The sequence below is a fragment of the Eretmochelys imbricata genome, chromosome 7 (genome assembly GCF_965152235.1).
Source record: "Eretmochelys imbricata isolate rEreImb1 chromosome 7, rEreImb1.hap1, whole genome shotgun sequence".
In the NCBI taxonomy this organism is placed as follows: domain Eukaryota; kingdom Metazoa; phylum Chordata; order Testudines; family Cheloniidae; genus Eretmochelys; species Eretmochelys imbricata.
Window position 1 is genome coordinate 122027650 of NC_135578.1, and position 27950 is coordinate 122055599.

General features: G+C 47.9%; 1 protein-coding gene across 3 annotated transcripts; it reads right to left on the reverse strand.

The window, feature by feature from the left end:
* Positions 1 to 974: 974 nt before the first annotated feature.
* SLC68A1 (solute carrier family 68 member 1) lies at positions 975 to 24369 on the reverse strand. 3 transcript variants are annotated; one of them, XM_077823275.1, is made up of 10 exons: positions 22464 to 23425; positions 20855 to 21078; positions 11574 to 11845; positions 10743 to 10822; positions 9584 to 10027; positions 7855 to 7972; positions 6779 to 6875; positions 5785 to 5956; positions 4658 to 4851; positions 975 to 3984 (listed from the first exon to the last, which is right to left on the reverse strand). In XM_077823275.1, exons 3-10 carry the CDS (start codon positions 11736 to 11738, stop codon positions 3731 to 3733), a joined length of 1524 nt encoding a protein of 507 aa, XP_077679401.1. In that variant the 5' UTR covers positions 11739 to 11845; positions 20855 to 21078; positions 22464 to 23425; the 3' UTR covers positions 975 to 3730. The 3 variants fall into 3 exon arrangements, with proteins under 3 accessions (XP_077679401.1, XP_077679402.1, XP_077679400.1); XM_077823276.1 differs by lacking the exons at positions 20855 to 21078; positions 22464 to 23425 and adding an exon at positions 24288 to 24369; XM_077823274.1 differs by lacking the exon at positions 22464 to 23425 and having other exon boundaries at positions 20855 to 21679.
* Between the last annotated feature and the right edge of the window lie 3581 nt (positions 24370 to 27950).

The window sequence follows — 27950 nt, forward strand, 5'->3', positions numbered from 1 at the left end:
TGCAGGAAGGAGGATTGTGCACTGATGGGGCTGCGAGTTCACTTGCACTCAGAGCCAACAGCCCAATGTAAAATGAGGGGAGCCAGACACCAGATTTGACACCATTGAATTCCCTCCTTTCCCCCATGGCCCTCCCCCCACATAAAATTGATAGCCACTGCAAAGAACGGAAGAACCACCAGAGGGATGCAAAGCTGATATTAGGTAAAGGGGAGTGTGAACCTCAAACAAACAGATACACACCAAGGCAAACGTTTTCCATGCAGAGAGTGCACTATCAGTAACATTCACACACTCCGGTTTCTCTGGAGATGAATGCCAATAACAGAACCCTCCGGAGAGGGAAAGCCTAGGTTCCCCTATTCCAGCAACAGGTTTTTCAGGCTAGAGAACCAAGTGGGATTTGCCATACTGGGTTGAATTGAAGCAACAGTACTGTAGGTATTTGGAGCGGGGACCATATGGCTGCCTTGCATATGTCCAAGACTGAAAAGCGTGCAGTTTACAGTTCAGAGCAGCACCTGTGGGGTGATGTTGCCCAAGGAAACGGGCTTGGAAAGAGACTGGTGCTCCAAGCCCGGCAGAACCTGGAACAGGTCAGATACCAAGGATACAAAAGCCCAGTCACAAGCAAAACCAAAATTGGCACCGTCTGCCACAAGGGCTGCAGTTTGGATAGGGAGCACCTGCCCAGGCTGCAGTCAAAAGAACTTGAGAGGAGCATTTGGGAGGACACTGGTATTTGGTTTGTGTGCAACAGCTACTGGCGATGAAAGGCCAAAACCTCAGGAACTACAAATCCCACTTGGTTCATGCTGGGAGCTTGAGATCCAAGAGGAGCAATCTAGTCCAGAACTCTTCAGACCAAGCTTAGCAAGTTGAAAAGTGATTCTCCAGCATTAGCTGGTTTGTAAAGCACTCCAGAAACTGCCAATATTAACACACCCAGCCCACACTGAACCGCAGAACAGCAATACAGAAAAGGTAATTTTTAATCAGCTCATTAGGAAATGAAGAATCTGTCAAAGTTTGTTAAAAATTACATAAATAAGTTAAAATTTAACCATCAAAAGATACAGACACCTCCAGGCAGTAACGATTACAGCTTCGTTACATCTTGGTCTGAGACCCGAGGCGGCTGTGTCCTGAGGTGAAATGGCAGTAGTTTGGCTGGCTCCACCCTTAACAGCAGAACAAGAGGGGGCACCTAGCTGGTGTCTAACTGAATACACAGCACATACATGATGGGGGAGTTTGGCCTTCACCTGCTCCTCATGCTTTCCTTGTTCTCCTACAGCTGAGAGAGTAGGCGGGTGCTTGTCCACCTCCAGTCAAAACTGAGACCAAATCCCAAAATGTTTTGCATGATGCATCTTGGTCATGATCCAGTTTTGCTGACTCAAGCAGAAATAGATTCAGCATAAACCATTCCGAGACAAACCAGTCAGGGGATTTCAGAGATCAACGGCCCCTGCTTGCAACCCGGATCAGAACTGTGCTCGCTGCAAATGTGTGCTTGTTCTGACCCCAGCGTGATCAAGGCCTTCTGTAGATTTCAACCCCTCTTGCTATCTCACTCCAGAACTTCTGTTTGGCTGCTGAGCTAGTCAGTCAACCACTAGGACGTGGTTTAAAATAAGACAAGACAAAAAAGTCTAAGCAATTTATCATCAGAGCTGCCATTCTCACTGGTTTAGATACTGCTCTGAATTCTCAGCACGTATACTCTCAGATGACATAAAACAAATGTCTATTTACACAGATGGGGTGAAATCCTGCCCCCACTGCAGTCAGTGGGAGTTTTACCATCAACTTCAATGGGCCTGAATTTCACTAATGATAGAAGAGAAGAACTAGGAGTACAAGAAGGGTTGAGCTTCCCCTCCCCAGCAGTGGAGAGGCTCAGTCTTAGGCTCATAATAAGGTTTGTTAGGATGATTTAAAATAGAGTCTCCACTGCCCCCAGACTGGGGCAGACACAGAACTATTCCCCTTACCAGGTACAGTTTGGTTCCATGGAGCTCAATCCTACAGCTCTGGGATGAGGCAGTTCTGTTGATTTCAGGGGGATTACTTGTACTGCAGGGATGAATGCTTTTGTGAACACAGGGCTTGTGTGGTAAGGCCCTGTGCCATCTTACTTACAGGCTGCAAAGAGGAGGGGTTACAGTGCTCAGCACTCTCACTGGGTATGGGTCTTGCTGGTGCACAGGTCCACAACAAAGCTGGTGTTGCTGTATCAATTCCCTTTGGCTCTAGAGCAACCCCTCCCCGCATCAGGAGGTCCTACACTGTGTTTAAAAATGGGCTTCAAGAACCATGAGCCATTTAGCAGAGAAAGAAGCAGATAAGCAACCCCCGATGAAAGGCAGTAACACGGGGAAGGTGCCCGTTCACTGCAGGGAGTCTGGCATCACGTTCACACAAGCCTCTACAGGTTGCGTGAAAGCTATTAACACTGGGACTCTGAGCAAAGAGTTCCCCTCATTTGGGCTCCCAGCTCAATGGGCAAGTCCCCCCAGCTTCTTCTGGGCTGTTGACTTCAAGAAGTGTCACATTTAGTAACATCCCAGGAGAGACTTCTGCAGCTGCAATACGAGCGTTGATCTTGCTAAAGGAATTCTGCTTCACATTAAATGATTCCGGGGAACAGGCTTGTCCTGAACCCGACAGAATGGGCTTGATCTAAGAACTGTCACTTCTCTGCAGTGAATTAGGTGCAAGACATTACGTCAGCAGGGAGTAGCTACGCTGAAGAGTCTCAAATCCCAATTCCCAAAAGATTCCCCCGTCCCAATTTTTCATGCAGTAAACCCCTTTCTAACTCCAGGGCCCTGCCTCAGAGTCACCACTTCTTCCAGCCCTCCCCTGCCAGAGAATGTCATGCCTGCCCCCTAACTGGCTGCAGGTCCTGGTGAGGAACAGCATCCATGCCCCGAAGGAGATGACCACAATGCCTCTGCAACCCTGCCTGCTCCTGGTGAGCTAGGGAGTGAGAGCAGGGCAGGAGACAGAGGCCTAGTCCACACTAGAAAGGATTGCAGGTAGGGCTACGTGGAGATGCAGCTTGTAGCAACACAAGAATGCTTTTGCCTGTGTGCCTGATACCAGTTCCCTGAACCAAATAAGCTTTATCCACAAAAGCTTTATTTTGCCTGTATAACTGCGTCTACACTGGGACTTTTGGCAGTAAAACATAAAATCAAGTCACTCCCTTAACTAGCACACTGGTAACATTTCTAATGCAGAGCTGCCCTGAGCCCAGGTTTCCGGGATGGAACTGCACAAAACCACCATTGGGCTGGCCCAACAGCATCTGCTTTCCCACCGATGCCCCCTGGGGTGAGATACTGCACTAGAGACTGTGTTAGAATGTCTGTCTCCTTTACTCTATGCCACTGTCACCCACCCTCCCTTGAGGTCAGCAGCACCTCAGTGGGCCCTGGGTGCAGAAAGTGCAAGACCTAAGACTCCATCTGATAGCCTGAGCAAACACCCCCAATCTGAGCACGCACCAGTCACCCCTGTCTCTGGAGTACCTGCCTGCCAAACCGACTGTCCCCTGGAGCGAGGAAACATCTGCATTGTGAGTATTTCACAGTTGAATTGTAAACGCTTTCAGTTTTTAACCAGCAAGCCCCTTTGTCTCAGTCTGCATCTCCTGGACTGTAGAGAGGCGTAACCACACCCACAGCACAGAGCCAGTGAGAGCTGAAGGGCTCAGGCACATCTAGATCATTTTGATCTCTTGTGATCGACTCTGAGTCAGGTTCTGGCGCTGGGACTTGACCGTCTGGAGACGCCTTCCATGCAGGCTGAACTGCGACCAGCTGAGGAGCTGCAGTAATGCACATGTGATGGGAATGAAGACGAGGAGGTAAAAGCAGCCTTGGCGCAGAGTTGGTTCCCAGGCTGCATTGGATGCCAACTTTGGTTGAGCGCTCACCACGTTGCTCAGAGGGGCCCGCTGGAAAATGTCATAACCTGAGGCCAAAACAGTTTGTAAGACTCAGCTAGAAACTGTAAAAATGCCATGCACCTTCAGACCACCATGGAGCTCACCACACCTCCCTCAGGGGTCTGGGCTTCACAGCCACCGAACACAAGGTCCCGTAGCCCAAGCAACTCTCAGTGCAATTCAGATACAGTGTCTCTGGGATAACAATGCACAGGCGGAGGGGTGCAGATCTTGCTAGGGAGGAGTTCAGCACAGGTGTGGGGAGATGGATTAGTATCAGATCTCTATCTCACAGGCCTGGGTTCAAATCTGATGTCTCTCAACATGAGAGGTAGGTGGTGGTGTCAAGCTAATCCTTCACTGAAATGCAGCACATGGATCCTCACTGGGCCATGGGTCCAGTACGAACGCCCACAGTGAATCACTTCAACCACTTCCCACCCAGCTGGTCTCCCATACAAATACTGCCCAGGCCTTCCCCTGGTCAGGTTATTCGCTCTGACAGTACTGCCCCAGGTGGCATGGGTGCAAAGGTACATGGAGTGTTAACTTAGACAACCTGTTAAGTAATAAAACATCCTGCAGACTATGTTGCCAATGGACCTTGTCCAAGTATTTCACATCACAAAAGCCAGCAGAGGCACTCATCTCAGCCCCACCCTGCTGCTGTCCCCAGACAACACTTCCTACGTCACTTACCAGTATAAGTACAGAGCAACCAGGTGCCAATCAGGGGGGCAAAGGTCTGGCCTGGCTTGGTTACCAAGGCAACCATCCCAAACAACAGCGCTGAGGCGGCCTGCTTCCTGCGGTTCAAGACAAAATCCTCATCCACCAGGTCAGTGACAACCAGGTTCAGCAGCTTGCACGTTCCTTCTGTGAACACCCGGTTACTGCGGAGCACAGCAGAAAGGGCATTACACAGCCGAATGTGGAAACAGGGAGCACTTAAATACAGAGAGGGCTGTCACAGAACCATGCTGCTTTGCCTCTCCCTAGCACCTGCCAGCCACTTTACATGAAGTTTAACATCAAACACCCCTCTGAGGCGGGTACTAGCCCCCTTCTACAGCTGGGGAAACAGACACAGAAAGGACTTGCCTAAGATCACATCATCACAGAGCTGGGAACTGAAACCAGTGCTCCCAAGTATCAGGCTAGCGCCCTAGCCACAAGCCCAGCCTTCCTCCCACCAACCCAGAACTACAAAGATGCAGTGGATCCAGAGAACAACCATCTGCCTCGTCTTGAGCACTTGAGTCCATTGTACAGCCTGCTGACCTGTGGTGGTTCACCTGGTCCAGGGACAGTCCTGCCAGGAACAGGTCACGTGGCAATGCCCACAAATTGAGTTCACACACCAGATGACAGTATGTTTGAAAGCAGCTGCCCTTAGTCATCCCTGCTTATGTGAGGACAGTCCCACACACCAGAGCCAAGCCAGCATTTGCAGACACAGCCCGATTTTTGAGAAGAGCATGTTATTTCCTCATTTTTTCTTAAACAAGGTTTTTATGAAGTGTGGTGTAATCACGGATTGTTCAGTTCATCTTGCTCAGTCCATCGGAGGTGAGGGAGTTCTTCATTAGAAGGGACAACACAATCTAGTGGTTGGACCACTTGGTCAAGACTCAGGACTCCTGGGTTCTACTCTCAGCTCTGACAGTGACTTGCTGCATGACCATGCCTCACCTGTACGCCTGAGATTCACCAGCTGTAAAATGGAGATGCCTCATAGCCTCCCTGGGGTGGCTAACCACCTGGACAGCTTCCACCAGCTCACCTATAGGCACAGAGGTCAATGAAACCCTAGATAAGCAACTTACCTGGCTATGAAGATGCAGAGCAGATACACCTGGTCGGGTCCAGCTAGAAGCATGATGATGCTGAGAGCCAGTTTCAGGAAGAAGAGCCCTCGCACCACTGCGTAAACCCCACATCTTTGACAGAGAGACAGAAAATAGAGGTTGTTGAGATGAGGGGCAATGTAGGAAATACCTGCGGAGAGAGGCAAACAGTTCAAGGGAGTTTCAGCATCTGGCAGTGCCTTGAGACCGAGCAGAGACAAGACAAGGCACAGTTCATCCAGCAGGGCATTAGAAGGAAAACCATAGAACAGCTAGACTTTTAAACTGAGTGAGTTTGGGGATAACGGAAGTACTCAGCCCTTACATGGTACTTTCTACGTCCCAAGCACTGCACAAAGATCTTCACCACCCTCCCGTGAAGGAGGCAAGTGTTATCCCCATTTCACAGACGGGAGCATTGGGAGGTAAGTCAGACGACATGGCAGTGCCAAAGCATCTCAGCCCTGACCCAGAGACAACCCTAGTATTCCAGAGCTGAACCGCCATTGAACCTTGCAGTGCCAATCAGGCAGATCTGGGTGGCAGCTTGGGCACGTTCCAACAGCAACTAAGAGAAAGTGACTGAGCTCATGGTCTCGTCCCCTGGGTTCAACTCCAGACCTGGGTTTGCAGAGCTGACCAGATCTAGGTCTCTCTCTCACACACGCACCTGTACATCTGTGAAACCCAGGTCAGAGATCCAATGCCTGCCTCTCCCCATCCTGCCCCTGAAAAGTGTTAGAGATTATTTCTTGTGTGTCTGTGAAGGGAGGGGAAAGTCTAAGATCCAAGATGGTTGCAGCAATGGCTCCATCTGGGGATAGGTAGGCCAAGTGTCGCTCCTGGAGCCCTGAGAAAAGAGTGCACCTTTCTCCCGAGTCTCAGTGCTTTCGAAGAAAGAACCCAGGGCTGAGCCAAGTACCAACCCATCAGCTCTAGGTGCTGCTTACTCCAGTTCCCCTCGCAAGCTCACCTAGTAGGAAGGATCCTGTAGAGAGAGAGATCCGATCTGACAGCAAGTGTTCCAAGAAGAGAGGGAAGAAGTTGCTGTTAAAGTGGCAGTGAAAAACCTGTGACAAAACAGCACACAGATTAACTGACCAGCAATACTCAGAGCAAGAAGAGGAAGCCTAAGCCAATAGTGTGCTAGGCTCCACTCCACTAGGAGTCTAGTGCCAGGGTAACATGCAATTCTTACAGGTAGGATCTGTAAAGCAGAGAAGTTGGCATCAGAGCATTTGTATAAATAAAGCACGCTGTCTGCAGAGCCATCTGCACCCGCCTCTGAGAGCCATTAGTTACACCCTTGTACCCCATGAGACAGATGGCCACCATGAATGGCCCAAAGCCAGGCCAGGCCAGCTCAGCAGCTACACTGTGCATTACTGTGTGGGAAAACCAAACCCTCAGAGACAACTGAGGCTGCAAGTGCTGCAACAATGCTGTAGAGAGTGTTCTGTTGTTTGGCAGTCATCTCTGTGGGCACCTAGCTGAGGACTAGCTCTGAGTAGAGCCCAGTGGCTGTGACATGAACCTCAGGAATGTGGGGGAGGGGGGAGAAGGGGAGGTTCAGTGCTCTCACAGGAAGGCTGGGAAAAAAAACGTGTTTCCAAGCTGTTCTCAAAGGCATTCGATGATAGGAACTAGGATTTCTCTGGCCATTGCTTTTGCACTAGTAATTCTCCCCAACAGCCATGATAAGGCATTAAAATGCAGCATCCTTGTTAAACTGCACGTGATGGTCTCTGAAGGGCTGAGAGTTTCCACTCTTTAGTGAAGCAGAGCTCAGCCTACACTTAATCACCCCTCTTGGCTGTAGATGGAAGAGTAAGACCCTCAGACTCCACAGGGAATCCCCCCGTAACAGAACAGCTGGCCGATGCGAAGCCACACAAGCATGTGCAGAAAGCACCAAGAGGAGTTATGGCATTATTCAGACACCACTACTTTCCTCATAAGGAACCAATATCCTTTTGAATCAATTTCAGACTGGCTTGGCTAACAGCTCTCATCCGAATCACTAGGTTAGCGCATCCGTGCTACACCTACCTGTACTAGGTTCATACAGACGAACCAGAGGAAGTTGTGGTGCCGGGACAGCTGTTTGAGATACTCTCCCAGCGTAATCCTCTTCTCCAGCGGGGCAGATGGTTGCTCAATGTACAATCTACAGGGACAATGAAACCACTCTAATTATTTCTGCCATGTGAGAATGTCTGTTATCCCCCTTCCTCTGCACTCCCAAGGGGCTTGTAAACTCAGTGCTCCCTGCTTTGCTCAGAAGTGTATGCACTGATGCAATGCTGGCTACTTTCCTCATCCTACCATTCATCTTCTCTGTTCACGGAGCAAGTCAGAAGCTGGCAGGATATTTGCTCCTTGATGGAAGCCACAACCAGAACCAGGGTCATCAAAAACTTGGAATATTTGCCTAGTGAGTCAGCAACTCAAATCTGCACCAGTAAGAGCATCCCTCCCCCGGGCAGCTATTACAGTCCAATACAGATTCCTACTACTCTAGTCCCAATCTTTATTGTTCGTTTTATTGTGGAACCACCTACAGGATGTGAGGCACTGCACAAACAAAGACAGTCCCTGCCCTAAAGTGCACTTATAATCTAAGTTTACGAGATGAGACAAGTGGATACAACAGAGGGGGCAGCGCGAGGGCACAGTGAGTTATGAACACTGGAATGAGCAGTATGCAGACGCCAGCTGCTTAGCGAGTGTCAGGCAGTAAGACAGACAAGAAAGATATATTTACTTTTTCCATCCTCATGATAAAGGGAGAGCAAGTACATTTCTATGACAATGCTGTGTTGACATTTTAACAGGCACAGACCTTTTACTATAAGTGTATACTCTAGAAATTAAGGGATGGACAAAAAGTTACCTGTAGCTTCCATCTGCCACCAAGAACAGGACTACTGTCAGCAATGCATTCACTAGTGCTATGCCCCAGCCTAGTTTCAGATGTCCCATGAGATGGGGATTGCACAACCCTTCCCTTGGAAGCCTATTCACAGCCCAGGAGATCTCAGCATTAGGATACCTTTCTTGGTCATCAGCCTAAATCTTCCTTCTCTTAAATTCATCCCATAATTCCCCAATTATACACAATTCGAGTAATTCCCCTTTTCCTCACTGGTATTTACACTTACATACTTGTAGGGAGACATGAAAACCGCCTACCAGTCGTCAGCTAGCCAAGCTAGACATAAAGAGCCCATTTTTTAGTCAGCCAGTCACATAACTGTGTGCAGGACTACACATGCAACTACTGAAGTGCAGTGCAGATGGGCTCTCAGGCATCTGTAAGCAGGATACTCCCAACACCACACCTATTCAGGATAGCTGCACTCAGATTAAATATGCTTTCTGGCATGTGCAATGGCACATCTGACTTTAAGAGACTAGTTAGCGTGGGCCAGTTTTCTAAGTCTTTCCTCAGGACTCTGTCCCTCTTTCGCCTTAGGTTTTCTGGGGTTTTTTTGTTTGTTTTTGGCTACTCTGAATTTTGAAGGGACGAAGCTACAGCTGTCGGGTAAAATTTTCAAAAATGCCTAAACGACTTGGGCTTCTTAGGTTCCCATTTTGAAAAGTGATCTACACTTGGAGCTGCGGGTACAAGTCCCAGCAAATTGAGCTAGCATGCTAAAAAGAGTGTAGTCACAGCGGCAACAGGGACTAGCTACCCCAAGTATGAACCCATCCGAGACTCAGACCCACAACATCAGATGGGCATTTATCTGATGCTATGTAGTTTGGTGCCACTTACTCTTTTAAAGTTGACTCTTGGTCCCATTTCACTTCAGTCTCAAATCGTTGTCTTAGCAGCCACGTTGCCAGAGTAAATCCAGCAACAGAGCAGAGAGCCAGCACCACACAAAATATCCGGAAAGAAAAGAAGTCTTCTTTGTTCCACACTGCATAGGACATGAAGACAGAGAAGGAACCGATGGCACTAAAAAGCGAGCAGTAGAAATTTAGGCTAGTCCTGTCCTTTGCAGAAACAGCCAGGTCTGCGAGCAAGGCATTGTGGTTGAGATCCACCATGGTAAGAAAGCTGTCATAGAGGCAGAGGCAGAGGAGGAACTGCAGACCTGGATGGGCCCACGAAACCCAGAAAGCCAGGAAAGAGATGGCAAAAAGGGGCCCATTGCGGCTCAGTGCCTGAAGTCTCTTAAGAATGACTTCTGGTGAGGAGATCTCCACCCCTGACCTGCAAGAGAAGAGAAAAACTTTGGTCACAATTCCTGGGAAGTGTCCCTGCCACACCCTCTATTCCCTTATAGGAAAGGCTCAGAGGGCAGTAGAAGCGATCTCAACACTGCATTTGTCAGGGCAGTAAGTGTCTTTGTTCAGCTCCCATCTGGCTCTGTTAATGTGAGGAGATAACAGGCCCCAACACCAGGAACATAAGCAAACACACAGGAGTGAACAGAGCCCTTCTTGGCAGGTCAGCACTGTCTGCTTCACAACAATGCAGATTGTTCAACGGGTTACAACAGTGTAGCTCTGTCTCACTCTAGGGGACGGACCATGCATAGGGGTTTGTACGTCAGCTATTGACTCCAAGTTTAATGGGACTTAACTCAAGCAGCAGAGGCTCGTGCTTTTAGATCCAGAGTTCCAGACTCAGTCCCGCAAGGTGACTTGACTGGGGGCATTAGGATAACTATGCTTGTGGATGACCACCTCCTCCTCCACACACTGAAGTGATGGACAAGCAGCACCCAACCCTGAAGCCACAACGGCAACATCCAACTTTTCAGGATACCATGAGCAGAGGAGTTTAAGATTTTCATACCTAGGTAATATTCCTCTTTGAACAATCAGTCTTTTTAAGGTGACATTTTCACATGATCTTTTCCAGCCTACTCTGAAGATATTAACTTTCCAGCATTTAACGGAGGATATGAATGGCAAAAACTTACTGTTGTGTGCTAAGAAATACCCGGTCACTCAACCAGCCAAACAGAGGGTCATTGAGGCTGTTCCAAATTAGAAACACTGTCTAGAAAAGAGAGATACAATAGTGAGACAAGCCACAATGAATCACGTTAGCAGTCAAATCTTGTTACTGAGGTAACCAGCATCCAGATGGGGACCCATTACAGTTCCTTGGGATAACAACCAATTGGTACTGGATAGTGATAATGTACCACCCAACATATGCCTTGTCACTATACTGCAAACCCCCTTTCTGTGCCCATACTGTGCCTTTTCAGGCTGAGAGTCATACTCTTTAATGGCTTTATGTTGTATAAAAAAAAAAATCTACTGGCAAATAGGGTTACACCACCCATTTTCATACATGACTCAAAGTCACGTTTGAACTCATGCTTTGGGAGGTGATGGAATAATGCACAGAGGCCAACATTTTCAAACCTGGGTGCCTAATGTCAGGTACCTAAATCTAGACACAGGCACTCAAGAAGTCTCATTCAGACTCATTCAGTGCTGTGTTTCATCGCCGCTGCGTGTAGTCTGAAATGTGCTGGGATTCTCCAAGAGGAAAGGCACTCTTTAAAATGTAAGTTGCTGGTGTTTATACACCCCAACTGACTATCTTTGTATATTTGTATGAGTGAGAAGTGCTAGGTCACCCAATTTAGCCCTAATACTACTAGCTCCTTTATCACTTCCTGCCAAAAAAGAAATTAAGCTACCAAAATGTTCTCCCATATTCTAACCTGATGCTTTGGTTTCAGATCATACTGAATATCTTGAGAACAGTAGGAAAACATTATGTCTCAGAAACTTACCTCCCCAATCCAAAAGGACAGTTTATCGATCTTGTAAACAGAAACAAAGGTATCCACGTAATATAGGAGGAATACATTGTGCAAAATGGAAACAAAGAGGGACAGGGACCCATATATCACAGCAGTGGGTAAATTAAAGAGACAACCCAACAGTCGCAAACCCATGTTGGTTCATTCAGAGTACTTCAGCCTTCCAGATCATCTCCATTTCAGGTGGGACACCTTCCCCCAGCATCCGTTGACTTTTGTTGGGGGCCAGTCCATTGTTCCTCCTGTTGAAAAAAAAAAATATAGAATTAAGTCAATCCATTTATTTAAAAAAAAAAAAAAAAAACCAACCCACAAAATCCACCCACCCACCCAAATGTAAGCTTTACCAGCCAATACAAATCAAGTCAGAATTAGATTGCTTTGCTCAGTTGTTCAAAGTGGATTTAAATGGGATTTAAAAGGCTAAAGGCCATCTGCTGTGGTAACGCCATTCCCTTAAGCTGAGTTATCATTTGGACCAAACTATTGGACTAAATCAAGGGCTCTCCTCTGTTCAGCTGTTTACTAGTAGGAATACTGACAGTTTTTATATACTGTACTTTAATGCTCTTTGTTGTCTGGCATAGAGTAGATTAGCTATTTCAATACTTTAAGGCAAGAACACAAGCGGAAATAGGATTTATGGTTGCATACAGAAACAGTCTTCAGAAGACCGAATTAATCGCACATATTTTTAGATAGTCAAATTGAAGGAGAAGAGAGTTACCAGGGTGAATTTTAGACTCAAAAACAAATGCCAGGAAACCAGCTGGAATAAGCCCTAGTTCAAGCAGGTGTGATACAGTCAGACACATGCACACTTCTTTCACAAAGCACCTCAATCATAACTTGCTACAGCTAGTCTCGCTCAGACAGAAGTTACTTAATTTTGAATTATATTGTAGTTTTGTGATGTGGAAAGTCAATACCAGACCGCTGTAATACCTAGTTGACACCACCATGTTACAGGACATAAACCACTTCGGAATCCAGGTCCCCAGAAGGAGGAAACAGAGGTTTCTGTTTCTCACACAATGGGGCCTTGAATCTTGATTAGGGCCTCTAGTCACTACTGCAATACAACTAAACCCACTGGCATGTCCTCATTTCCTTACAGAAGGAAATTAAATATATTGACAGTTAAGAGAACTGCATCTTCAGCACAAAAAGTTGAGTCCCAAGGATTGCCTGATGGCACTTATGGAAAGAACTCACATTTTATTAAGCTAATTTGCAGATGAACATAAGCACTGTCATTTCTGTAGTATTAGCAGTGTAAGAAGTCCCCTAACAGTGAAAGTAACTCATTTAAAGGCCAGGCCAGCTCCCACTGGAGTCTGGTATCTTCCTGTTGACTTCACTAGGAGTTGCATCAAGCCTAGATCAAGGGAGGAAGGAAAAAAAAAGTCAAGGGCTGGGATGAAACTTGAGGGCAAAATTCCAGACCCATTCAACATTTACCAGAAGTCAGGAGCGTAAGCACTTTATGGCAAACGTAAGAATGGCTATCTGCCCAGCCCAAGGAATGCTCAATCACTTCCTTCTAACTCATTCATCGTACGCAGCATTTATTCCAGTTACATTGTTACACAGAGGTTTAATATCCCACTTGGAGTCAAATACTCAGTTTTGCAATTAGATCTAACTTCAACATAGTCCATATCAGGTGTTAGGAGTTAAAGCTGTAATTCTGTATTGATACCATATTAAAAAACAACAACAACACACCTCCAGAGTGGAAAACAGATCTTGGAAGGGAATTCTACTAGATAATAAGCATTTATTTATAGACAGACACGCTGACAAGCCTCAAGTGGGGATTTTTTTTAATTTGGGGGGGGGATTAACAAGGGATCAAAGATTGTATGACATCTCAAATTATATCCAGATAAAACACACATTGCCTCATTTAATCTAGCACTGTTTTTCCCAAAAACGTAATCTGAAAGAAGAGGATACGCTGATATCCTAAAAGGGGATTTTCAATAGCACAAGGTGCTTTACCCGTGTAATCAAGGAAGTGGTTTTTAAATAACAGGGTTAAAAGCCATAATTTAGCTGTCCTTTGATTGGCATACCTTTACTTTAGGATGCTTATGGAATGACATAGAAAACACTGAATATGTATAATGCCAAAGTCAAAGTCACTTCTGGTCACCCTATGTGAATATAGATTAGCAGAAACAGAAGGGGTCCAGCGAATGGTGACAAAAGCGACTGAAGATCTGGAGTGACTTCTGAGGATGGACTAGAGATCAGGACTGTTTAGTCTAGAGGAAAGATGATTAATAGGGACGTGGTTAACATATATAAAATAAGGAACGGAACAGAGAAGGTAAAATTGGATGTTTCATTTTATCCTCAATACAAAAACATGCAAGGAGATTGAAAAAACAAGAACATTCAAACTGAGCAAAAAACTCTCTCTCTTCCCTCCCCAAGCTACACACATGGAACCTATTAACCAGAGGAACTCAAGAAAGTAGAGGCCACAAGCACAGTAGGATTTCACCCTTATACATAGAGGGAGAACTTCTGCAGTTACATTAGATGAACTAAAGCGGGACATCTTCTTATCCCATCAGTCCCTCTTTCTAACGGAGATTTGGAAGACACACTCTCTGTGGATGGGTTATTCCATTATTCCCCCTACTGCAGGGGTTTCTTTTGCACCTTCTGCTTAGACATTTAGAGTGAAATGCTGGCCCATGAGAGTCAATGGGGCCACAATTTCACCCCTGGCATTGGGAACTGGATTTACGGGACCATTAGTCTGGTAATTCCTATGTCCTTCACTGAGAGTATCCTGAATATTCTTGATTACATTTAATCAAGTTACTGCACTTTTGCTAAGAAATCAAAGAGGAAGTCATTCAGGGTCCGTGCTGGCTCTGCACAGTTAAAGATCACACAGTACTCCCCCATCTGTAATATCAACCTGTCTGCTGCTGCACAACAGAAGTAAGCAGAAGACAGCCATGTAAGTTACAACTCTCTCATGAAAGTACTTCTGGGGGAATTCTGTGCCACTGCATGTGTGCAGAATTCACATCCCCTGCAGATTTCTTTGCTTCCCCACAGAAAAATGACCCTCTGACGGGGAAACAAAGGGAAGCCACGAAAGCGGTCATGTGCTGCTCCCCACAGCGTGGGTGCATCCGGTGCAGCAAGCAAAGAGGTAAATCCCTGGGGGGGACATGCCCCAGCCAGTGGTTCCTACCCTGTGCCAGGCTCAGCTGCTAGTCCCAGCAGGGCTGGGAAAGATGGGACTTCCTCTTCCGCTGCAAGGAGCGACCAGGGTCAGACCACCCCGCTGAAACCTTTTCAGCTGCAGGAAGCTTCACACCCACCTCCTTCCTGCCCCCATTGCTCCTCAGCCATCAGGGGGAGGGGTCACTGTATGGGGAGCTGCTCTCCTGTCCACCCAACCCCTGTGCATCCGGACCCACTTCATACCCAGATTGCCCCGCCAAGCCTCACTCCCTGCACCCAGAACCCTCCCACTGAGCCCCTGAAATAAAAGCCACACGCCAACAAGCCTCATCCTCTGCATCTGGAGCCCCCCTGCACCCACACCCCCCTGCCAAGTCCCATCTCCCTGCATCTGGACCCCACCCCTGCATCCAGACTGCCCCACAACACTTGAACTCCCACTCCTATCCCATCTGCACCTGGACCACCCTGACTAGCCCTCCGCACTCAGACCCCCCCACCCCACTGAGCCCCATCAAGCCAGCACCTGGACCTGCACCCCATCTAGCCAGCACCCAGACTCCCCACTGCTGAGCCCCAACCACCTTCACCTGGACCCCCCCCGCAGAGTCCCATTGCCTCTGAACCCAGAACCCCCCCACCAGTGAGCCCTTGTTCATCCAGATCCCCCCCCATATCCCGACACTCCCCTCCCACAAGCTGCCCACAACCAGATTTCCCCACACAACCCCTATCACCCCATACCAAGCCCCTCCACACTTGGATCCTGCTGGGCTGAGCCTGCCTGTCTACATCTAGTGTGCATAGCATGGACGGGCAGGCCTGGCCCTTGCAGTGTGTGCAGCTTCACTGCTGAGTCGATGTCACAGGGTGGGGACTGCAGGGTGATCTCCCACCTCTGTGCAGTCAGTGGCCTGTGTTCCCCGCTGCCATGCTGGAGCCTCCAAATTTTGTCAATAAATGTGCAGAATTTTTAAATTTTTGGCACAGAATTCCCTCGGGGTAATGAAAGGGAAACGGTTTATCAAATGGAAGAGGAGAGAATCTGGAGGAGAAACCATGTGCTGCTACAGTGTGCAGAGAAAAACCAAAACCAACCCCCACTGTGCTTGATTCTGATCTCATGCACACCAGTTTCATACTGGGGTAATGCCACTGAAGTCACCCAAGTTATTCCTGATTTACCAGTGCAAGCATAGCATCAGAGCCATTTTATCTGGCCATAAAGGATATCCCCATTGAGCCCAAAATGATGCTGTCCACCGTACTAAGTTTTATTCCCATGTATTCTCAGACTAGAAAAATCTCCCTACTACTTTGACTCAATGTGAGGCTGTACTAAATCATAAACATTTAGTGAGAAAACAGAGGGCTTAAAGTCTCCAATGCTGTCAGCATCTGTCACAAGCACGAACAGAATTCCATATCTTGCGAAGTGGAGCCCTGTATCAGAGCAAAGAGTCACTCCAACACTGTACATCGCCCTGAATTTGTAAAGGCAACAGAGCTATTGGAGCTTCCAATGACATTCCATTTTGCCATTTACATATCATACTGCTGATTTAAGTAAGCAAAGCTTTTTACTCTTTTTCTCCGGGACGCCATCACAGATGTATAATCTCTCACAGACGGTTAAAGCATTGACATCTGTAAGCAATTAAAGTTTGTTTGGGTAGTCGTGAGGTCATTCATTTTTTCCATTTGTAAATGTGTGGATGAAAGGAATAAAATGATAAAGAACTTGCGTGTAAAGAACTTAACTGTGTTCCGAGAGCCGTAAAAGCACTACGTTTAAATTTGCCACACTGCTATTTTTATAGCCTTTTCCCTTGAGTAAAGTTACTTGTGACATATTTCAAAACTTTTCAATATTCAGCATCAAGAAATAAGGGCCAGAAGAGTTTCAAGAGAGGCAGATCTGTCAGTTATTCTGAATCTCATAAGCACAACTACCAAGCTGGAATTTTAAGTTAAAAAACAATATACACATCAGTTTCAGTTTCAGAAACTTTAGCTTTTGCAAAGTTTGCATTTAGTACATATGCTTCACTCCTGCCAGTTACAGTCTATTCTCTAAGAAGGCAATGTTCATACATAAAACACCTGGAAGGCACTGCCTTTCTTACAAAGGATGTTAGCAGATTGTAGCTGGCATTGCATTTTAGGATTCTTGCAACATATGGCCTAGTTTTCTAGCCAGTCACAGAGAGAGCACAAACAGGTAACAAGAAAAGGAGTACTTGTGGCACCTTAGAGACTAACACATTTATTTGAGCATAAGCTTTTGTGAGCTACAGCTCACTTCATCGGATGTGTAGCTCACGAAAGCTTATGCTCAAATAAATGTGTTAGTCTCTAAGGTGCCACAAGTACTCCTTTTCTTTTTGTGAATACAGACTAACATGGTTGCTACTCTGAAACCACCATTCCATACACCCCCTTCCTACTCCACACATTGTTACCTTGGGACTCTCCAGAGCACGGAAGGCCTCATACAAGCTCTCCATAAAGGGCAATTTTCACCTTTTACAATAAATTTACCTTTATTGTATTAAATGACTTGTTCATCACTGAGCAGCAGTTTATACTTTTTTTCTAAAATCTATGGAGATTTCTAGGCAAAAAAGAAACAAAAAAACTTTAAACTCTGATGTGATTGATTCTTTCAATCTTAATGCAGTCAAAAAAGCCTTGAATTTGTTCTCCCTTCTTGTGAGAAAGATACAAGGTTAAAATCCCCTGAGAAGTCCACCGCAAAGTTCCTCCTTTACAAAAAACCCACATTTAATAGTTAAGTTCACCCAAACAACCTTAGCTCTTTCCCTCAAGCACCATCCCCAGAGCAAAACGAAACTCTAAGACAGTCTGGTCCATCTTCCATAAAACCATTAATACTTTCTTTATTCTTAACTTCCTTCATGAGCCTGTGGGATGGATGGATAAAGCTGTTGCAGTTTCTAACTGTTCTCAAGGGGGCACTGGGGTCAAGTGCTACAGCTGTGGATTCAATTGCAAGTCACCTGTGAAATCTTAACTCCTCTATGTTTCTTCAAGAGTCCATTGGGCAGTCATTGCTAACGCAGGTAGATTTTACAGAAAAGCACTGATGGGATACCAACTGACAATACTAACAAACTCTCAGAAAATAGGTTCCTTCTGTAACTGTGTTTTTATAAAGCAATGGAATGTGTGTGTGGTAATGTGATACCAACTGGCTCAGACAAGGAAGAACACAAATAAGGAAACATATCACATGCACTTTAATTGCTAAGCACAACAGTGAGGCACCCAGCTGGTTTACTTAGCCAGCCATATGACATCCCCGTATTGGAGGAAATTGAACATCTCCTTTCTTTTATAACTATGCAATCATGCTTCTGTCAAACTAGTTCACACCCTTAATGATGTTCATTGGTGCATACATAACTTTGTGCTACACAGATTATATAATTCACACGATTTGTATTAGTTGATGTTCTGCATTAACATGGTTTTATGGAAAACCGGTCTTGTCAAACAAACCCATGTCATTATTTGAAAAGATCACAAGTTTGGTTGATAAAGGTAACCGCACAGATGCAAAATACTTAGATTTTTATAAGGCACTTGACTTCACACCACATGACAGCTTGATTAAAATTAGTATTACATAACAAAAAGCACATGTTAAATGGATTAAGAACTGGCTGACAGATCTCAAAAAGTAGTTGTCAATATAGAATCACCACTGAACGGGAGGGTTTCTAGTGATCCACAAGAATCAGTACTTGGCTCAATGCTATTCAACATTTTCATCAATGATCTGAAAGTATACAGAAAATCACAGCTGATATCATTTGTGAAGGACAGAGACAGGCAGAGTGGTAAATAATGAGGAGGAGAAGGCAGTCATACAGACCAATCTGGATTGCTTGATAAGCAGGGTTGATTCAAACAAAGTGTATTTTAATACAGCCAAATGCAAAGTTATACATCTAAGAATAAGGCATGCAGCCCATCCCTACAGAATGGAGGACTGTATCCTGGAAAGCAGAGATTCAAAAAAGGATTTGGGGGAGTACTGAACAGGAGTAGGAAGGCAATTTTACCTTTGTACAGCATTGTGGTGAGACAAATACTGGAATACTGCATATAGTGCGTGTGTCCACGTTTTAAAAAGGAAGTTGAAAAACTGGACAGGATGCAGAAGAGTCAAAAATGATTCAAGGGCTGGAGAAAATGTCTTGTTGTGAGCAATTTAAAGACCTTGAGCTGTTTAGGTTATCAAAAAGATTGAGCACTGCCTTGATTATAGTATATCGGTAGCTTCATGGGGAGGAAAAAAAACAAAAAAAAAAACACACCAGGTGCTGCTAATGCAGAGAAATCTTGCAGAGAAAGGCATAACAAGAACAAGTGGCTGGAAGCTGGCACCAGAAATGTTCAAATTAGAAACAAAGCGCAAGTTTTTAAACAGTGGAAGTGATTAAGCTTTGGAACAAACTACCAAGGGAAGTGGTGAATTCTCAACTCTTGATGTCTTCATAGCAGGGCAGAGTCTTTCTGGAAGATTCGCTTTAGTCAGACAAATTATTGAGCTCAATAAAGGATAACTGGGTGAAATGTAATGACCTGTGATATACAGGTCAGACTGGATAATCTAACAGTCCCTTCTGGCTCTAAGCTCTGTAAATGTAGGAATCTTCTATCAGAGACAGAGCAGGTGAGGTAATATCTTTTACCGGACCAACTTCTGTGGTGAAAGGGACAAGATTTTGAGATCCCCAGAGCTCTTCTTTAGGCCTGAAGAAGCCGACAGACATTCAGGCCCTAAGAAGAGTTCTGTGGAGCTCAAAAGCTTATTCCTTTCACCAGCAGAAGTTGGTCCACTAAAAGATGTTCCCTCACCCACTTTGTCTCTCTTGTATCCCGGAAACAACATGGCTACAACACTGCAAACAATGAAGCTTATTTTGACAGCCACAGCCAAGGGTTTGAGAATGTCCAGGTGTGCCTATGTAATACAAAATTAACTCACTATTTGAGGAACACATGAGCTACTGTAATACTGGGAAGGTTAAAGGGACACAGTCATCTTGAAAGCCATTTCTGTTTGACTTTTGTACCTCCTGTTATTACAACAACTAGACTTTCTAAAATAAAGCAACAAGAGCCTCCCCAATCCAGTTTGTTTACTTTGTGCATTTGACATCAGCTGGTGCACAGTGTGACAAAATTCCTGCTCTACCTTGGTGGGTCTTGCGCTTATTGGCGGATTTACTCGCCTTAGAGGTTCACAGCAGCCCTCAGCTTGGCCGTTTTTCTGAACCCACAGTCCAGGTCGACTCCTCCTGTGTCTGACTAGGAGTTGGGAGGATTTGGGGGGAACCCGGGCCCCTCTACTCCGGGTTCCAGCCCAGGGCCCTGTGGAATGCAGCTGTCTAGAGTGCCTCCTGGAACAGCTGTGCGACAGCTACAACTCCCGGGCTACTTCCCCATGGCCTCCTCCTAACACCTTCTTTATCCTCACCATAGGACCTTCCTCCTGGTGTCTGATAACGCTTGTACACCTCAGTCCTCCAACAGTCCGCATTCTCACTCTCAGCTCCTCACGCCTCTTGCTCCCAGCTCCTCACACGCACACCACAAACTGAAGTGTTTCTAGCAGCTTCCTGATTGGCTGCAGGTGTTTTAATCAGCCTGTCTTAACTGTCTCTAGAAGGTTCTTGATTGTTCTGGAACCTTCCCTGTTACCTTACCCAGGGGAAAGGGACCTACTTAGCCTGGGGCTAATATATCTGCCTTCTATTTCTCTCCTGTAGCCATCTGGCCCGACCCTGTCACAATAGTCAGTTTCACTGTTTCCCTGTGTAGTCAATTAGCAAAGGAGAAACTGACTACAACTTGTCAGTGAGAGAACAGAGAAAAAAAACATTTTAAAAGAGTAATTGGTATCAAAAGATTGACAATGACAGCGTGCCTTTAAAGATGAGTTTATGGCATAGCGTCACATATCTCCATTTATCTTCAAGTCACTCAGTAGCCTGGGCCCAGCATACCTAAAAGACAGCCTCATGCTCCGGGATGAAGATCCTTCTAGACAGCTTCGCTCCTCAGGCAGAATGGAACTTTTTACCAAAAGGGTAAAGCTCATCTGTGCAAAAGTCTGAGATTTCTTGGGGGCCTGTCCCAGACTGCAGGACAAACCCCGCAGGAACTAATGACCATCACAAGCACCACCTTCTGCTCCAAATGCAAGGTTCTTGTCTTCCAACCGCCTTCTCTAGCGAACACACAGCAATGTGTACATGTTAAAAATATATTAAAACAATCCCCTACTGAGACATAACTGCACACAAAATTCTTCCTTACAGACAGGATGAGAAAGAGAATGAACCACACCTCACAGATGTTAGTCTCCTGGCTTAGTGAACTGCTGGAAGGTGCTCAGATACAAGTAATAAGGGTGGTATAAGAATCTGAATAAAACATCAAGTTGACAGGTTCACTCACAAGCCAGATATTTAACCTTACTTTAAGTTTGTTTTTTGCGTTCAAGTTTAAAAAAAAAACAACACACCAACTACTCCACTGCATGCATCTGACAAAGTGAACTGTAGCTCACGAAAGCTTATACTCAAATAAATTTGTTAGTCTCTAAGGTGCCACAAGTACTCCTTTTCTTACTCCTGTGCTGAAACCCTGGAGGTACAGCACTTCAGTACCTGCCCATTATTCTCATTAGCATTAGTAGGAAGCGTACGACAAGCTGAGAAGCATTGGTGCCACTTTTCATGCTGTTAAAGAGAACATCTCTGTCTAGGTATTTCTTCTCCACCCATCACCATGGTATCTGAGCAGGATTTCTCCACAGAACTCATTTCAGTATGGACTGGTCAGTGAGGGTTTTTTTTTTGTTTTTGCTTACAATCTTTTGAAAACTGCAGTCATTCCCTCTCTCCCAGCCTGGTGTTTCAATCACCAGATCATAAGGTGTTTCCTGAAAGTCTTACTGAAGCCTGTCACAGGACCCAAAATTGAGGCAGTCAGGAACCTTTGTAATGTTTCAGTCCTGAAAGATGTCACTGAACCAGTTTAAGCAGATTTACCTATACTGTTATGAGCATTTCCCCATGCAAGTTCTCCTTTACCCACTCTCACTATTTGTGCAGTGCCTGGATACAGGAATTGTTTGCTTTGTCACAAAGGGGGATGGTTCAAGAAGTGGTGACAACATCATCTCCACTTGAAGTCCAAGTTTAGATCAAGTTTTCACCTGGTTATTCAGACACCCTTGAAACTGAATTTTGAGAAGAGATTAGTGACTAGAGTAGGGGATGGAGAAGCAGGACTCCTGGGTTGTAGTCGCAAGCTCCACCACTGACTTCTTGTGTGATCTTTGTCAAGTCACTTCCTTACTCCATGCCTCCATTTCCTGAACTGTGAAATGAGGACTTGTGGCACCTTAGAGACTAACCAATTTATTTGAGCATGAGCTTTCGTGAGCTACAGCTCACTTCATTGGATGCATACCGTGGAAACTGCAGCAGACTTTATATATACACAGAGAATATGAAACTAAGGTGCCACAAGTACTCCTTTTCTTTTTGCGAATACAGACTAACACGGCTGTTACTCTGAAACCCGTGAAATGAGGGTAACACACACCTACAGCCAGTGATGAGCTGCCAGAAGCTGAAGAACCGGTTCCATCGGTCGCTCTGGGTCTTTGGCGGCATGTCCTTCAGTCGCTCCGGGTCTTCGGCAGCACTGAAGGACCTGGCGCCGAAGCTTCTGAGTGCCGCTGGGTGAAAATTCACAGGGGAGCCTCCCCATCTGAGAGCTCAGGCAGGAAGGACAGGATGGTCCCGCGGGCCACATGTGGCCTGCGAGCCGGACTTTGCCCACCCCTTTAACAACCAGTTCTAAACCGGCTTCAAAATTTAACAACTGGTTCGCGTGAACCGGCTCCAGCTCACCGCTGCCTAAAGCTCCCAAGGGGTAGGAGATGTAGTTTTTGTCTGTGAAATGCTTTGAGGTGTTCAGATAAAAGTCACGAATGAAGTGCAAATTACAATGGAAACCGCTACCAGACTGTAGCTTCCATGCAGGGGAGGGAGAGATGAATCCTTCACTAGTTGGCTAGATTTTTAAGATTTCCTGGATGGTCATGGAATAATAAATATATAATAAAACAAAAAAAAAATAAAGCTGCCCACTTCATTTTAAGTGGTCTCCTACAAGATGCATGAACCTCTTATGCTTAATAATCTGTCCTACCTTCTATTTAGCTTGACCACTTTGGTTTCCTTCTCCAGACGTGAAGCTCAAAAACTTGTCCCTTCCACCAACAGAAGTTGGTCCAATAACAGATATTACCTCCCCCGCCTCATCTCTCAGATAATAAAACAGATAGAAATATGAGGCATGGGGTACCACTACTCCCGGCTCATCTGTTTACATAACATCCCAGCAAGGGATGGGGACTGAGACAAAGAACCAGCTGTGGAGATCCGGGAGCCCTCCTACAGGTACTCCCCATAGTGTACCAGTACTGCACGGCCCACCCTGCAGGCACCTGCCCTGAAAAGGGTGAGGGGAGACCTCCGACAGCACTCTACTTGGGATGGATGCTGATACAGGGGTAAGTGACAGCGCTCTACCTGGGATAGACCCCTATAATGGGGGGGGCGGACAGACAGACCCCCCCCTCTACCCAGGTCAGATCCCTATGGAGAGGAATGGAGATAGAACCCTTACGCCCCACACAGCACTTTACCTAGGACAGGACCCCCCCCCCCAGGACAGACCCCTATGTTGGGGGGAGGGGACAGAACCCCACCCTGACCGCGCTTTGCCCAGGACAGACCCCAATGGGGGGGGAAGGGACAGAACCCCCCCCCACCACGCTTTGCCCAGGACAGACCCCAATGGGGGGGGGAGGGACAGAACCCCCCCCCACCGTGCTTTGCCCAGGACAGACCCCAATGGGGGGGGGGAAGGGACAGAACCCCTCCCCCACCGCGCTTTGCCCAGGACAGACCCCAATGGGGGGGGGGGAGGGACAGAACCCCTCCCCCACCGCGCTTTGCCCAGGACAGACCCCAATGGGGGGGGGGAAGGGACAGAACCCCTCCCCCACCGCGCTTTGCCCAGGACAGACCCTAATGGGGGGGGGAAGGGACAGAACCCCTCCCCCACCGCGCTTTGCCCAGGACAGACCCCAATGTGGGGGGGAAGGGACAGAACCCCTCCCCCACCGCGCTTTGCCCAGGACAGACCCCAATGGGGGGGGGGGGACCAGTCCCCGGCCGCAGCACGGAGCCCCGGCAGAGGCACCCCCGGGCCGGGCACGGCAGAAAGGCAGCTCCCGCCGGGAGCGAGCGTTAGAACCGGGCACCCATCCCCCGCACTTCCCCCGGGAGGGGGGGGGAAGAGCGCGCGCAGGCCCCGCCCCCTCCGCGCCCCCCAAGAGCGCGCGGCGCCTCCTACCTGCCTCGAATCCCAGCCCCGGCTCTCCCCTGTCAGCACCAGGCGCGCGTGCGCACTCAGCTGCCGCCACACCGGGCGTTCGGCCCCGCCCACGCTGCCCGAAGAAGGCGAGGGAGGCCCCCCCCGACCGGAGGCGGAGCCCGCGAGGCCATCTTTACTCCGGGCAAGCGAAGCCAGCCAGCCCCACACTTCCGGCCGTCTTGGGCGAGCGCTGATTTTCAAAGTCGGGCAGGTGGGGGAGGTCTCTCAGCTGAGTGACATAGCGACGAGCCAGTCAGAAAGCACCAAATTTACATAATCACGCCCCTAAAGCCACAAACCGCAGAGATCCGCATTCGGAACGGGGAGGGGACTCGACGGGGGCCCTTCTAACCGGGCCGCCCTCCCTCTCTATGGTCCGCGGGCCTGCCCTGGCCCTGCTGCCATTGGAGCCGCCCCACAGGCCACGGCCCCGAGACTGTGAGGCCTGGCCCGGCCCTGCCCCCACAGGACATCTCCCCTCCCCCACCCCCATAGCCCTCAGCCTGTGAGGCCTGGCCCTCCCCCACCCCCATAGCCCTCAGGCTGTGAGGCCCGGCCCTGCCCCCACAGGACATCTCCCCTCCCCCACCCCCAAGCCCTCAGCCTGTGAGGCCCGGCCCTGCCCCCACAGGACATCTCCCCTCCCCCACCCCCATAGCCCTCAGCCTGTGAGGCCCGGCCCTGCCCCCACAGGACATCTCCCCTCCCCCACCTCCATAGCCCTCAGCCTGTGAGGCCCGGCCCTGCCCCCACAGGACATCTCCCCTCCCCCACCCCCATAGCCCTCAGCCTGTGAGGCCCGGCCCTGCCCCCACAGGACATCTCCCCTCCCCCACCCCCATAGCCCTCAGCCTGTGAGGCCCAGCCCTGCCCTTACAGGACATCTCCCCTCCCCCACCCCCATAGCCCTCAGGCTGTGAGGCCCGGCCCTGCCCCCACAGGACATCTCCCCTCCCTCCCCACCCCCATAGCCCTCGGCCTGTGAGGCCCGGCCCTGCCCCCACAGGACATCTCCCCTCCCCCCCCCCACGCCCCATAGCCCTCAGCCTGTGAGGCCCAGCCCTGTCCCCACAGGACATCTCCCCTCCCCCCCCCCCCAACGCCCCATAGCCCTCAGCCTGTGAGGCCCGGCCCTGCCCCCACAGGACATCTCTCCCCCCCGCCCCCCGATAGCCCTCAGACTCTCTGGGCCCATGACCCAGAGACTGTGTGATCCCCAGCCCCCTGCCCCACAGATTGGGTGTGATCCCCACCCCAAACCTAGTATTTAGCAGTAGTGCTTTCCCAGCCCTAGAGAAGAGCTCAGTGAAAGCTCGTCTCTTTCACCTACAGAAGCTGGGCCAAAAAGAGATATTACCTCACCCACTCTGTCTCTTATCTCAAGAATTATTATAGAGAGGAAAGAAATGGGAGTTATTTACAAGGCTAAAGCAGGTAAACCTGTATCCGCCCACACCTCCCAAGGAGCTCCTAGCTTCAGTTTCAGACAGTAATAGAAGTTTCTCTAATAAGCAAACTCAATATGTCCTTTAGGGCTAACCCAGGCTCACCCCTGGGGATCTTTTGCTTATGATTAATAATTCTTGCCACAGTGATTCCAAGCAGCATAAAGATACAGTTCCTCCTTGATAGGGCCTTTCCTTCCCTTCTCCCCCCCCGCCCGAACTTGAGCTGCAAACGCAGCTGATGAAAGGAATCCATTTGCAAACTTCTCTCCATTTGGGGTGGGGAGGGAAGGGCAATCAGCAAAGTCTTCTACTCTCTTTGATGTTCCACAATACTTCATCTGTTGTCAAGGGACCTTCTAATACCTGATACTAAACTGGGAGGAGTGGTTGATACGCTGGAGGGGAGGGATAGGATACAGAAGGACCTAGACAAATTGGAGGATTGGGCCAAAAGAAATCTGATGAGGTTCAATAAGGATAAGTGCAGGCTCCTGCACTTAGGACAGAAGAATCCAATGCACCGCTACAGACTAGGGACCGAATGGCTAGGCAGCAGTTCTGCGGAAAAGGACCTAGGGGTGACAGTGGACGAGAAGCTGGATATGAGTCAGCAGTGTGCCCTTGTTGCCAAGAAGGCCAATGGCATTTTGGGATGTATAAGTAGGGGCATAGCGAGCAGATCGAGGGACGTGATCGTTCCCCTCTATTCGACATTGGTGAGGCCTCATCTGGAGTACTGTGTCCAGTTTTGGGCCCCACACTACAAGAAGGATGTGGATAAATTGGAGAGAGTCCAGTGAAGGGCAACAAAAATGATTAGGGGTCTAGAACACATGAGTTATGAGGAGAGGCTGAGGGAGCTGGGATTGTTTAGCCTGCAGAAGAGAAGAATGAGGGGGGATTTGATAGCTGCTTTCAACTACCTGAAAGGGGGTTCCAAAGAGGATGGCTCTAGACTGTTCTCAGTGGTAGCAGATGACAGAACGAGGAGTAATGGTCTCAAGTTGCAGTGGGGGAGGTTTAGATTGGATATTAGGAAAAACTTTTTCACTAAGAGGGTGGTGAAACACTGGAATGCGTTGCCTAGGGAGGTGGTAGAATCTCCTTCCTTAGAGGTTTTTAAGGTCAGGCTTGACAAAGCCCTGGCTGGGATGATTTAACTGGGAATTGGTCCTGCTTCGAGCAGGGGGTTGGACTAGATGACCTTCAGGGGTCCCTTCCAACCCTGATATTCTATGATTCTATGATTCCTTGGGGGGTAGGAAATATCACCTTTGGTTGGAGATCAGCACTTTACACCAATTAACGTCTCTCTCCTCTCTAAAAAGAAAAGGAGTACTTGTGGCACCTTAGAGACTAACCAATTTATTTGAGCATGAGCTTTCGTGAGCTACAGCTCACTTCATCAGATGCATCTGATGAAGTGAGCTGTAGCTCACGAAAGCTCATGCTCAAATAAATTGGTTAGTCTCTAAGGTGCCACAAGTACTCCTTTTCTTTTTGCGAATACAGACTAACACGGCTGTTACTCTGAAATCTCTCCTCTCTGATGGTTTACGCAGCCACAGAGGCTCATTACACAAATGCTTAAACATTACCTTGCAATGTGGGATATGGATATTATAAGTGAGATTAATGCATGCAGCAATTTATAAGCATTCAATGAAGTCTAAACATCAAGCACATTTTTATAATTCTAATACTTATTGTAACAATACAGACACACTAGTCAGACTGGTTCCAGCTATGTATTTGTCACGCCCCTAAAGACACAAACCGCAGAGATCCAAATTCGGAATCCACAAAGGCCTGGGGTCCTTGGCATGAGCTGGCACCCGGTCTGTCAGCATCACATCTTCTACTGTGGGGAGCCCTGCTGGGGACCTTGTTCCCCTGAGACTCTATGTGAGATCCCTCGACCCCAATGCCTGTCCCTTCTACCCCTGGGGAGCCCCACTGGGGCCCATGTCCCCTTAAGACTGTGTGATCCCTAGCCCTCACCCCTTCTATCCCCAGGGAACCCGATTATAGCCAAGTACCCCATGAGACTCTGTGCAGGATCCACAGCCCCTGCCTTCTCTTTTCAAAGATTTTCCTAATGCTTTTTGGATTTATATCTCCAGAACAAGATCAGCTAGCAGACAGATAGCCCAGCTGTGGATTGCAGGCCATTGGTGGCCTATGGAGCACATGC

Excerpts from the sequence above, each read along its gene's own strand:
- SLC68A1 (XM_077823276.1), bottom strand. The coding sequence starts at position 11,738 with ATGGGTTTGCGACTGTTGGGTTGTCTCTTTAATTTACCCACTGCTGTG. Across the intron at positions 6,876-7,854 it reads TCTGTATGAACCTAGTACAG|GTTTTTCACTGCCACTTTAA; the intron begins GTAGGTGTAGCA and ends GTTTTGTCACAG. Across the intron at positions 5,957-6,778 it reads TACAGGATCCTTCCTACTAG|GTATTTCCTACATTGCCCCT; the intron begins GTGAGCTTGCGA and ends CTCTCTCCGCAG.